Raw genomic sequence first — 13,744 nt, forward strand, 5'->3', positions numbered from 1 at the left:
TCGAGGTCAATCTGGAGTGGTAAGCCAGAAACTGAGCATTGCAACGTTCATTATTTTTCGAAAATTGCAATATAGTCGAACAATGTCTACGTTTTCTTATTCAACGCAAACTATTTCAAAGTTCAATATATAATTTATAAGGATTTTTCAGTTGACCTCAAACACGTTTCATCACTCGAGGAGGGAAACTTTATTTGTCTGTAGTTTGAATTTGTTTTAGGTAAATTTATATGTGAGTAAAGCTTGCAATAATAGTATTATCAACTAAAGAATCACGTCTAAAAGCGACGATTCAATACATTTGAAATTTACTTATTTCTCATTGGGACAGATTTTTTTACCCTAATTATATTGTAAACGACATCAGTGCATTCTAACACGACTAGTGATCAAGATAAGAAACAAAATTACTATTTAGCAGATCGCGATCTAAGTCAAGGAAAAAACCATCAGCCGCTGAAACTTTCATGTCAGACGAAATGAGAAATCTTGTATTACGGAAATATCCATTACAACCCTCTCCATAATTTGAATTAGTAACTTTTTTAAGGCACAAAAAATATTTTCGAACTATTATTGCTCGTAGCTTAGGTTTCCTCGCGGTTTGTACTGTTTTCAAAGTGGAGCTAAAACGTTTGACGTATTAAAGTTGATTTTTGCTATGAACTTTTAATTTCATTTAAAAGTCTAGTTTCGAACTATAATTATTGGCTCGTAGTCAGTAAGGAAAGGAAAAAGAAATTTTTTCGTATACTGTTTTTCTTTGTTTTGGTTTGTTAATTATTAATAATGTCTAACTATTACAACGAAGCATTTAGTCCCTTCTCTGCCCATATATATGTATTCAACTTTTATCCTTTCGCGAGCAAGTGAACTATCTGTGATAATAAGGTCTTTGTATTACTAGTATTTATATGAATTTTGATCACAGTGACAGAGAGCAAGAAATATTTATTCCATAAACACGATATTATCACCAGTTATTTATTCCACTCTCAGAATTCCTCAACAAACTGGTTTACAAATACAGTGTTGAAAAGTACAAGTTTTTTTGTTTTTTTTTCTAATCATGCTACCCAGGGAAGTTCATTGTCATCCTCATGTGCTTAGGATAATAAATAACTGTAAATTTTCAGAGGATAAATTGTTCTTCTTTTAATTTTAAAATCCTTTCGTTCCATTCTTGTTTCTTCTTCTTTCATATTGCCTTTCATTTGGCCAATGCCTTTACGCAGGGGTCAGTTTTGAACTTAATAAACAATGGAAATATTTTATGTACAGTTACACATCATGAAGAGACTAATAAAGCAACCGTACTATAGTCGCCTTCACTCTTAGTTTACAAAGATCACGAATAAATCCGTCGGTTTAGAGTCCAATGCACTAAAATATTTTGAGGAAAGTGGTGAAACAAATGTATTTAAAATGTCCCTTACCTACTGTCCCGTGAAAAATAGTTATATGATAAATAATAAAGAAGTTCATGTATGACTTGCACAACGATTTTACTTTACAAGAATTTGGTGTACTGCCTCTTCCAGAACAAAGTCTAAATCAAGTTCTTCTTTTCATCACTTCCACGCGGAGACAACCTTTTATCATGCTCGGCGTGGTAGGCTTGTCTCTATGGCAACATCATAGGATTGCTTTTGGAGATGTAATAGTGATTGTATCCCTCTATTTGCCTCATATTGTCAATTTCATCTCGTCCTGTCTCGTTATTAAGCTGACATTCGCCTGTCACCTTGTTGTGGTTAAATGATTTACATTGTCCATTCGCCATGCTTGCACAATATTTCATGCACTGCAGTGAGCTTTCTACAGACTTCTCAGACCACATCACGTGACCAATAACAGTATGATTAGCTTTTGATGACGTATACATGACGTTACTAAGTTGATCAAGAAATTCTGCAAGAAGAAGAAACAAAATTGCCATGTTTCTTTTTTTTTTCTTTTTTTTTTTTTTCCATCCCGAATAAATTCCCATATCCACCGCCGTTGCTGTTAAATACCACTGGAAAGTACTTGCTTTAATCAATATCAGTTTGCTATTTCTTTAGCCATATTCTGGGGTCAGTATTGGGGGAATTCATGATCAATCATCACCTTGCATACGGCGACTGCTCCCAAAGTACGAGCGGCAGTCAAAACGGAGCTGTCCTAAGGACACGTTAATAGCCTTGTTTTCGCAGCTAACAAAAATAAAGACTATGCTAAATTTGCTTTGGCCCCTTCTAATGCTTAACTCGAGAATTCTGGCTTAAATTTGACACAGAACAACATATTTTGTTCAAAATAACAGATCTATTATCTCCTGGCGACAATCAACGAACTACAAGTACTAGTGAGTCGCCGAACGCGGACGACCCATTTTTTGGCGCTAAATTAAAAGATTGGAGACATAAAATGTTTTATATTTTTCACATTTTATGATCTAATACGGTTTCTGAAGTTATAAATCCCTTTTCGTGAATATTCAATGCCATCTCCAATGAAACAGGTTACCATGCTTCATTGCCTTTCCGTACAATGATATGAGGACAGTACATTTTTCCCGCCTTCTGAATCTTAATTTGTCCACTAAAATTTCACGCGCGCCAGCCGTACGCAGGGCATGGTCTCAACCTGCCATATAACATTGCTGTGTGAACCTACCTACTGTGTTCGTTGTGAAGCAGTATTGCCCAGGTATCATAGGGTGAACTTCCTTTAGCTTGTAAACAAAGAAGTCAGAACATTTCTTAATTTGTACTGGTAATGAGTAATAACAACAATCTTTAAGAAAATTGAAACAAACTTGGCGTTGAACGATCCCAGCCTCACGCGACGAAATTTGGCCGTTCAACCAACCAGGAGCGTGGACACCACAGCTTTCTTTCAACACACAAGAACTTGGCATAGTAGCTCCTTTATCAGCCCTGAACCATTTTCCTTCGTGGTAGTTTACGTGCAACACACTCCAGCGCTTCCATATGCTGTCGGATTTGTAATCCCCTTTGAACGAGGAGCAAAGGAAATTCTGATCTGAAATCAAAATTAGGACAAACAAATTTTCAGAACCGCAGTAACCGCAAAGAATACATTAGAACTATATTTGTATATTCCGAGTAAAATTTATGGTGAAATTAACTTCTCGAATGCAATTGTCGAACTCATCGTCTACGGCTACACAATGTAATAGTATTGTAAGAAAAAAAACTAACTATGTTTTTGATGATTATTGAGACTAGATTTATAACAACTCATCTCCTCTTTTTATATCATCAAAAGAAAGCTTTCAGACTGACCTTCTACTTTTAACGTGATATTGTATGATGCCTGGATCTTTCCTGTGCTGTTTATAATATCGCAAGTGTAAATCCCTTCATCAGATTGCTGAGCAATGCTGGTGCGCAGGCTCGTGCCATAACCAGCGGTCTTCGTCTGCAGTGCAGCGCCATCTTTTCTCCAGCGTACTGTTTTACCTTCCAAAGCGTGGCATCTCATTTCTACTGTTTCACCGAGATAACCAGTTTGATTTGAATCACATCGTCCTGTGACCGTTTGAAAAAGTAAGGAAAATGCACTCAGCGTTAATGATCGCCTAACAGGGATTATAAACTAGTTAGGTGTTCCAAACTCCACACAATCAACCTTGCATTAAAACTATTTGTCTTCCGTTATTTCCTTTTCTTTCTGTCTTAAACACTTTATTTTTTAATCACAATTGTAAATTATTTCATTAATGCTATTTATCATCTTCTATATGTAATTTGTATATATTTATATGTAGTATATTTTTTTCTGTCACCTCTGTAAAATTGATGTTTGTGAAAGTTTAAATTAAAAATGAATTGAATTGAATTGAAGTTTAACTTTTCTCTCTTGTTCCCTCTTTATAAATTCTGTTCTGTCAAAGAAATTTTTATCAAAGTTTCCGATGAAACATAAGAGAAATTCCGTGCCCCCCAAATTAATCCAAAGATTTTTCTTGTTTATTTGAAATACATGATATTCTTTTTTTCCTCCAAACCTTTGGAAGAACTTCGTTAAGTATTTTCTCCTGAAAAGTAGATGAGCAAAGTATCAAATTCACTTGATTCAAAGAGTTAACGTCAGAAAGTATTCGAAAGAATACACTCACCCACTGTAAAACACGACTGTTTGGCTTCCTCAATCTCGAGTTCAGTTAAAACTCTGTCATAAAGCTGTACGCACGAAATTCTCCCCTTATATTTTTCAGCTTGCTCTGGTACGGCTCCCATAATGACACTTTGTTGAGTTGCCAGCTCAGAAGGCGAATCAATGACTTTCTTGTTGTAAATACTCCCATTGATCCATAAAATGCACTCTCCATTGACGTAGTTGTAAGACGCGCCAACAAAATGCCACGTTTTAGGTTCAAGAATGCCACTAGTTAGAGTTTTCAAATGAGAAAAGTTCGAGCTTCGTAAAATTGCGCGGAAACGGCCATCTTCAGTGAGTATAAATCGAATGCCGTTTTCTGCGGGACCATCATAACAGAAGATCGGACCTTCACTTGTTTGTTCGTGGTATATCCAAGCTAAGAGCGTCATTGAGTATCTGGTGTCAAGACCTCCATTGTTTGGGAAATGAAGGAAGCTGCCTAAATTTCCGGAGTACTGGTACGAACCTCCCATACTACCGTCGGGGCCTGGCGCTAGTTCAACACCAGACGCATTCCCTTGGAGATTGTGGCTGTGGCTGATGTCTGTTGTTTCGTATTGTCCGTTCAGAGGAAAAAATGCCACAGGATTCAGTGGAACTGAAAAAGCATTTGCGCTGGTTAGTATAATGTACATCTGTACGCTAGTTGTGAATTTGATCAATTAGATTTATCTCTCGTCAGTGAGTAGTCCATCACCTTTTACAGCAGAGTATACGTTTTTTAGATTTCCCTTTAATTCACCAGAACTATGAAATATTCCCGGACAGAGAGACGCTCCGCGAGGGAGACCGAATTTCCCCCTAAAACTAGTACTATGCACAGCAACCCAAAGCAGGGCTCGTCTCTGTGACTTAACTTCTGTTAAATTCTCACTGATTTTCAGCAGCCACCTATCTAAAAACGAACACAGGTTTCTGTTGAACTACTCATACGTCATCGGTAAATGTTAAGCACTTAATGACTGGCCCCAAGAGAAAATGTGTGTTTTGTTTCCCCGAGGCACACAATGTTCCCCTCGGGGAACATTGAGGTCGAGGGAAAACAAAACTCACTGTTTCACGAGGGACCAGTTATTAAGTGTTTTGTTATACCGCCTAACTCAAAAATGAAAAAAAATAAAAATAAAAATAAAAAACTGCGAAGAAATCGTTTGCTTGACGCCGGCTGGTTCACAAATGTGCAGCGGTTTCAAGGAGCACGATCTGATCATGTGCGAGTCGAAAGGTCAAGTTTCTGTTTCCGTAGGGAGTTAGTGAGTTTTGACCCACGACGCGTGACACGAATTTCCTCAATCGGAAAACGAATTTGAGTTAAGAGGTATAACAAAGAGGTTTATTCACTTCCAATATCAGACCTCTTTCGAGTAGTGGAAAATTGAACGCCAAGAATGACGTCTGTTTAACTGGCTATAAATGATTTCAAACAAACCTTTTTTAAAACAGAGTCCTCTGACAGCGTGTACTTCTCTCTCCGTCAAAGCCTTGTTGTACACTTGCATACAAGATATTCTTCCTTTGAGAAATCTATTATCTCCAGTCACCACGCCCATTCTGACAGCCCCAGAAGTGTTCAGTTCATGTGTACCTATATTCATATTCTGCTCTTCATACACTTTGCCTTCGATCCAAAGCCTTGCAAAGCCGGTAACAAAATCATAGGACGCACCAACAAAATTCCACGTATCTCGATTTAAACTGCGCCATGCAGCATCCTGATGTCGCTTCCCGATCTTCCAAATTGGCAAAACAAATAACCTCCGACAATCCAGAGGTGGACGCCATAGTAATCAACTCCATAGTGAAAGATGGGACCATCAGTATTCTCCAGAAAAACCCAGACTAAAAGAGTTATGGAGTACCTTATGTCCAATCCCCCGTTGTTTGGGAACTCAATATAGCTAGCGGAGCTTCCGGAGAACTGGTACGAGCCATTTGGTTGACCAAAGGGGCCTGGGGCGAGCTGTACGTTATAGGGGACGCCTAGAGGATTTTGATTGGAACTCAGGTCTCGTGTGCCAAATTGACCGTTTAGAGGATACACGGCAGCTGGAACTGGCGTGTCTAGGGAAAAAACAGAAAATTAAATAATAGGAAAGGGTGAATTGCAAATTAGTAGATTTAACAAGTTTTTGCCACTTTTTCTACTTTACCTGGAATACAGCCATAAAAATCCACCCTCATTGAAATGTGATGGTGCCACGTGACAGCCAGAAGTCGAACATACCGAGCAACGATTGGCGGGTTGAACTCGTGGCTCACTACAGTACTCCGATCTGAGTTGCCATTGAACACCTGTTGAAGCCACAAGGTGCGGAAGTTTAAGTTCATAATTGCTAATCGGACACTATCTTGAGCAGCACTTCAAAGCTTGCTAAAGTAACGACATTTTACATTGGTTGAAACTTAGTTAGGTTAAAAATTACTATACTAGTTTATTAAAATGCACAATAGGTGTTAACCTGCATGAGGTTTTGAACTCAACTTCTCAAACTCATTAATAATTCATCAAATTAAAACTAAGAAAATCACAACCTTGAAGGAGTTTTGGATACCCGGTCTTAATAAGCTTTTGATGGTTTTTCTTCTCCGTTTGCTCCTTAGTTTTTGTTTCAATTGAGAAGACATATCAAACACTCGAGACAGTGCTTCATCGGCTATCCAAACAGCTCGAATTTCACGCCAAAAATACTCCGCTGCGCGTCGTATGGTTAACTCTCTTCTCGGTGTTTGGATGTCCCGATGATACACGGTCTCTCGTGTTTGGTATATTACTTGAAAAAGTTGAATATACTTTGTTTTAAATTATACTTTGTGATTAGGGAAAATCGCAAAGAGTTAAATATAAATCACCTACTCCCTTCATCTTGGTGTTCTTGGCGGATCTTGTGAATAATTGGAACTTCTTGGTCAGAGTTTTAGAACCGTTTTGATTAGTAATGCAACAGAGTAGTTGTGAAAGGGCTGATGTCAACTAACAGGACAGATTCCAGTTGATGTGGATGGCAATGTATTTTGTTTAACCTAAAGCAGGCAGTTCTCCTGTTACGAGTCCCTCCTGGGTATTGTTTTCTGATAGCAAGGCTCACTACTGTTTGTTATCACTCACGCTACATCCTATCCTATAATCTTGCACTGTGTAAACAGTAGCCTGTGTCACAGTTGTGACACAGGCTATACAAACATTAGAAGAACACTGAATCGTATGGCTTGTGGGTAAAACTACCCACCGTTTGGTTTTTATTTGTTCGATACTGATAAAACAGTAGGCCATCAGAGCTGTAGTTAAGCATGTAACTAGTGACCCACTGGGTATAACCCGGTGATTGTCTTCCTTGTGTCGCCACCCGTCTAATCTCCACTCGTTGACCAAATTTCACTTGAAGCCACTGATTCTGATCGTTAGTTAATGAAGACCAACCTCCGTGGTGGGAAGAAGTATCGTGCAAGTGTAATCTGCAAGAGATATTCACAAGACCATCAGAGGGGTTGTGGAACTGTTTCAGTTTATGCACAAATTAAACCGTTTCGTTATCTACCATGACTTTATAATTGACTCAGAGCATCACTAGTGCTGATTTATGCAGCCACAAATAGTGCAACAAATTAAGTAGCACTGACACAAAAAAAGAAAACAACAAAACAAGCAAAAGCTGCCGGGTCATAAGGTTATGTTTTATTAACATTAGCACATTATTTTCCAAACCTGGAAAACTGCGGCATATGATGAGAAGAGGAATAAACTGAGGAAGCCGTGATATCAGAGTCTGGTATTTTCCTAGTTTCCATTCCAAGACTTTCCATGCACACGGGGCCTGGGATAGGAGTAAAACCTGTTAAAGGGACTAACAAGAAATAGCAAAGGATAATTCAAACACTTAATGGTTTAATTAATCTGAGATTTAATATAGAACGGAGGATAAGCTGGAAACACCTGCGAATAGTTCAAGCAAGGTCCCTTTGAATGTTGAGTAAACGATTGGAAATTTTGGAATGATAATCTTCAGGAAAATATGCAAATTCACTAAAAGTAGTCGCAAATATTTGGGATAAAGCAGAAACTTTCGGAGAAAGCTGGGATACTGATTAAAAATGGTTGTTTGATCTAGTGATTGATTTAATTAGCCAGGTTAACTTAAGGTTTAAATCGTCGCGTACTTTTATACCTAATCGTACCTTTTTGGCAGGCTTCGGTGGCATATCATGCCAGTTTGGTCGAGCCATGCTTCGTATTTTGTCGAAACGTGGTCTCCCCAAAATACCCATGGCTAGACCAAACAAACCTGATATCGCGCCGAAGCGTACCAAACAAGGTACGATTAGGTATTTACTTTACCTAGATTCGGCCTTGTAGCCATATCAGGTCAGTGACTTGATATCGCAGGATATCAGGACAGTAGACATGGCTTCTGATTAATGGCTAATTGCGACTTTGAGTACGGTTATGAGAGAAAACACACAGACAGCAGGAATCAGAAATGACTGTAATAATTATAAAAAGGTTCTCGATCGTTGTAGTGCAAGCCACTAGATTAATTTAATAAATTATGACATTAAAAAGTTTAGCAACGACTAAATTTAACTAATTATCAAGTTTTGTTTTTGTTAAACCGGCATTCAGAATCACAACCAGCGTCTGGGTAACAGTGTGAAAGTTTTGCAGAAGTTACTCAGATGTCGTTTTGGCGGCTACCAGGCGTGAAGAAATATTCCATGAGCTGTACACATTTAATTAGAGAAAGATTAGCTAATAAATTTCTATTCAACACTGACTTACCTTCCTTGCAGCCATAAAGCTCTAGCCTCAAAGAAATATGCCAATACCATGTTAGAGGGAGAATTCTTACCAAGCGAGCGTAGACAGGGGTTGTGAAGGTGTTAGAAACTAGCGTATTTCTGTCAGAATTTCCCACAAATTCCTGCGTTATTAATCAAACATTCATGAAATTATAAAATGCTGTAAAATTCCGTTGTCTTCCTTGGCGAGCTTATTTGACGGGCAAGAATGGGAGAAGACCCTTATCGACGAAAACGTCTTAGGGATGTTGCATCTGAAAAATTCAGGCTGTGACCAAGAATACTGTAAACTCTCTAAACGTAACAACATGACACGAAAAGCAAGTGCTACGGTAGTTAAATTAACACTGCAGGAAGTTCTACCTGTATTCTCTTACGATTAAAACACAAAAAATACAAAAACCCAGCTCCGACTGGAGAAGTATAATCAAAAGTTAATTTTTTTTTCAAAAAGGTAAAGTATTAGCCCATCGGCCTATATTCGCGGGGGGTGGGGTAAGGTGGGTATGGAAGAGGAAAGGAAAGTGAAGTGAAGCGAAACCTTGATTTAGACTCAACTCCAAACTAAATGAAGATTCTCTTAAAAAATAGATGTCAAAAATTAGTTTAGAATTAGAATCAGTCATATAGAAAAAAAAAAGAAAAAAAAAAGAACTACCGCGTTATATGGATATAATGCGGTAACTGAGATACTACGCACGCTCTCATTGGTCGATAGCTGTGTTTAGTACATAAACACGATTGAGAAATTTTAGATTCGTGTGCATTTTTGGGAAATATTTTATAAAAGCAATAGAGTACTTTTTCCGTGTTCACATAGCCTCATCTAAAAGCCAGGGGAATTGGAAGAACTACGAAAGTACTCAAACCAGAGACGCAGTCAAGAGTTTGCATAACTTTCGAGAGTTCTCCCAGCACCCCGAGCTTTTAGATGAGACTATGTAAACACGGAAGAAGTCCTCGATCTATTGCTATAACTTTTTCTAGAAATAATGGTACCTGATCTATGGGCTGACAATAGCCATCTAGTTTTTGACTGTAACAGATCTTGTATGACGTCACCCATTGATCCTCGTCCTGCCTCCCTTGTGTAGTGATTGCTGTCACTTTTGTAATCCTCCTTAAGTTAATCTATTAGTATAAAGACAGATAGAATTCAAATTATTTTCAACGATGTAAATTGTTGTTATTTGTAAGACACATTCCAAAAAAAAATTAATCGCGATGGTTTCCTCTCGCGGCTCTGTATTTATTTACATTATACCATCAGGAAATGTCATACTGGAGCGAGTTAGGCCTTGACGCAAATATCATGTAAAATCGCCCAAATATATATCTTCCGAAGATTCTCAAAAAAACAATCTTAAGAGGCTCACGGTCTCTGTAAAAACCGACCACAGATTTTACTTCGAAAATTCGATATTTCTCATAAGCTGGGATTTCGAAGCCCTTACCTAGTCAATCACTAAAATGAGTTTTACTTGATTAAAAATTCTAATTAAAATTTCTAGGATTGATTGAAGTTCGGTCCGTTCGACACAAGTTGCATGCCTGCCGAAACTGGAAAAATAGCACATATCATGTGCAGGCGCTCTAAAAAAATAATATTCGTTCAAAAGCCCTAATTCTTTTTTGCAACTATAGATATATCATAGCAGTTTGTTTAGCCACATTGCAATTATAATTCAATGTTGTTCCTTCAACGGTTAAAAGAAGATTTTCTACCCGTTAAATCGAGTTTTGAACCAAACGCGAAAATAGCTCTACTTTAAAGGCACGTTTTAAAAATGTGGCACCTGTTTGAATCTGCTGAACTACATGAATAGAAAGCATAAATGTACCTTAATTTACAACAATAATAAAATTTGTCTGCCCACTGGGTTTTCAAAACTAACGACCGCTTAAAGGAAATTTTGAAATTATTCCAGCGAGTAACACACTTGCCTTCGTAAAGTGCTCCGATAAATTCACGTAAATCTCTTACCTGGCTTCAAAATTAAAGTTTTGGTCCTTTGTAGCGATCCTTGAAAGCTAGGTAGCATTAAAACTGCCAGTTCTTCCTTCCAGCCGAAGGTCTGTATATAAAGTAAATTTATACGTTCCTCATCCGTGTCGAGCGTGACGGTCAAATACTTCGATGTTCTTTGTATTACTGACCATTGTTTTCCTCGAAGCCGGTTTAATCACGTAGAGTCCTCTTGAAAGGTGTGTAGAAGCACTCTTTTGGACAATTCTCGGCACACATACATGTATGAACAGTAAACGGTGATCCGGGGAGCCAAGCAAGGATTGATAAATGCAACGGCCATTTTGTGTTTACAACAGGTGTTTTAGTTCCCAATCTTCCCGTGAGTAATGATACTCACGCGAAGATTGGGAACGAAAACACCTGTTGTAAACACAAAATGGCCGTTGCATTTATCAATCCTTGCTTGACTCCCCGGATGACCTTTTACTGTTCATACATGTATGTGTGCCGAGAGTTGTCGAAAAGAGTGCTTCTACACACCTTTCAAGAGGACTCTACGTGATTAAAACGGCATCGAGGAAAACAATGGTCAGTAATACAAAGAACATCGAAGTATTTGATCGTCACGCTCCACATGGATGAGGAACGTATAAATGTACTTTATATACAAACCTTCGGCTGGAAGGAAGAGCTGGCAGTTTTAATGCTGCCTAGCTTTCAAGGATCGCTACAAAGGACCAAAAATTTAATCTTGCAGCCAGGTAAGAGATTTACGTGAATTTAACGGAACACTTTACGAAGGCGAGAGTGTGTTAGTTACTCGCTGAAATATTTTCAAAATTTCCTGAACTTTAGGCGGTCGTTAGTTTTGAAAACCTAGTGGGCAGACAAATTTTTTTATTGTTTAAAATTAAGGTACATTTATACTTTCCATTCATGTAGTTCAGCAGATTCAAACAGGTGCCACGTTTTTAAAACGTGGCTTCAAAGTAGAGCTATTTTCGCGTTTGGTTCAAAACTCGATTTAACGGGTAGAAAATCTTCTTTTAACCGTTGAAGGAACAACATTGAATTATAATTGCAATGTGGCTAAACAAACTGCTATGATATATCTATAGTTGAAAAACAGAATTATGACTTTTGAGCGAATGTTATTTTTTTAGAGCGCCGGCGATATGTGCTATTTTTCCAGTTTCGGCAGGCATGCAACTTGTATCGAACGGACCGAACTTCAATCAATCCTAGAAAACTTCGATTACAATTTTTAATCAAGTAAAACTCATTTTAGTGATTGACAAGGTAAGGGCTTTGAAATCCCAGCTTATGAAAAATATCGAATTTTCGAAGTAAAATCAGTGGTCGGTTTTTACAGAGACAGCCTCTTAATAACCTGAAAATTACTCTAAACTCATTTTTATCTTTTGTTTTAAAACAAACATCTTGAACCAATTGCGTACAACATTCTCGCTTGCGGAAGCTGACTAACTATGAAAAACAGTTCTTCATCATTTATGCGGAAATAGAGATACTAAAAAAAATCCTAAGATATTTCAAAACAACACTGCTTAGCGACGCCATTTTGAAACATGGCTGTTGTGGAATACGTGGGCGCTTTCAATTCCACCAAAAATTCCGAAACCTTTGACAAGGGGAGAAATGGTGCAAAAATTTCCTGGGAAAGTTCCCAGAAAATCCGGAAATTGTTGAAGTTCCGAAAACCGAACCACTCAAATGCAACCGAAAATTGCGGGAGGAACTGCATGGATTAAATGGAACAGAAAGTTCGGGTAAGAAATATACTTCGCGAAATTTTCTTTTTCCCGAAAAATCCACAAAATTTTGTTCCATTTCCGGGAATTCACACCAGAAATTTTCGTCCAAATGAAAGCGCTCCATTCAGTTCCAGTTGGGGAACCGCTAAATTGGATAGTACTTGAAATGAATTAAGGCAGAAAGTTTCTTGAAAACCATGGAAAAACAAAAAGTTCAGAGAGAAAAAGCTTTGATTGTCCCCAAATTTCCTCAGGTTTTTTACATATATGGAAAATTCTAGATATCTCAGAAAACACCCGGATATTTGTGTCTAGGCCTATACGACAGCCGGCTATATTGACGCCATCCTGGCTTAACCTGGCAGTGTTATTCTTTGAAAAGTGGCAAGAGCGATTTGAATGATTTGCAACCAAGGCCCAGTCCACACTACACCTAAGGAAATTGAAAACGGAGGTTTCACTCTGAAAACGCATCAAATCCAGTGTAGTGTTGTCGATGCGCGCCTAACAGTACACAAAATTTATACCTGCATCCATTCTCCGGGTAGAGCGACCTTCGCAGCCCAGCCACCTATGTAATCTCCCGACCTGACGTTATTCAGTCTGCCAAGGCTTGGAGCATGATTGAAGTCCCAGATTGAAGAGGCCGTCATGTCTGAGTCTTGAACAGAGTTATCTTCTACACCCAGGGGTAAATCGCACTGTCCTGGAAAGAGTATCTCTAAGTATCTGTCACTCTTTAATCAGTACTCGCTCTCTAATTAGTATTAGTGTAAGGTCCTCTTTTCCCATTTCATTCTCGATTATTACTGTTAACTCGCTCTATTGTCTTACGTCAACCATGTTAATTCGCTTCGCTACGTAATTTCTACATTATGTGTTATGTGTAATCTTTTGGCTTAATTTTGTTTATCTACTCGAATTTCTTTAATTTCATTTTTTTTCTCTCTTATTCACTTCTTTAACTATCTAGATAGTACTGTTAAAGTAATAGCAGTTCGTCCAGAATAACTTAATTTGTTAGCTGTGAGCTACTAAG

The 13,744-nt window shown here is 38.1% G+C and overlaps 1 protein-coding gene across 1 annotated transcript; it reads right to left on the bottom strand.

Annotated features, from left to right (window-relative positions):
- Window positions 1–5,501: 5,501 nt before the first annotated feature.
- Window positions 5,502–13,448, bottom strand: LOC145467631 (lactadherin-like; the record flags this gene model as incomplete). Its single annotated transcript, XM_081451212.1, has 6 exons — window positions 5,502–6,529; window positions 7,477–7,623; window positions 7,874–8,012; window positions 8,945–9,086; window positions 9,964–10,095; window positions 13,233–13,448. Coding segments are annotated over 6 exons (1,017 nt in total), but the record flags the coding sequence as incomplete, so codon positions are not given.
- Between the last annotated feature and the right edge of the window lie 296 nt (window positions 13,449–13,744).

The sequence above is a fragment of the Orbicella franksi genome, chromosome 2, assembly GCF_964199315.1.
Source record: "Orbicella franksi chromosome 2, jaOrbFran1.1, whole genome shotgun sequence".
NCBI lineage: Eukaryota > Metazoa > Cnidaria > Anthozoa > Scleractinia > Merulinidae > Orbicella > Orbicella franksi.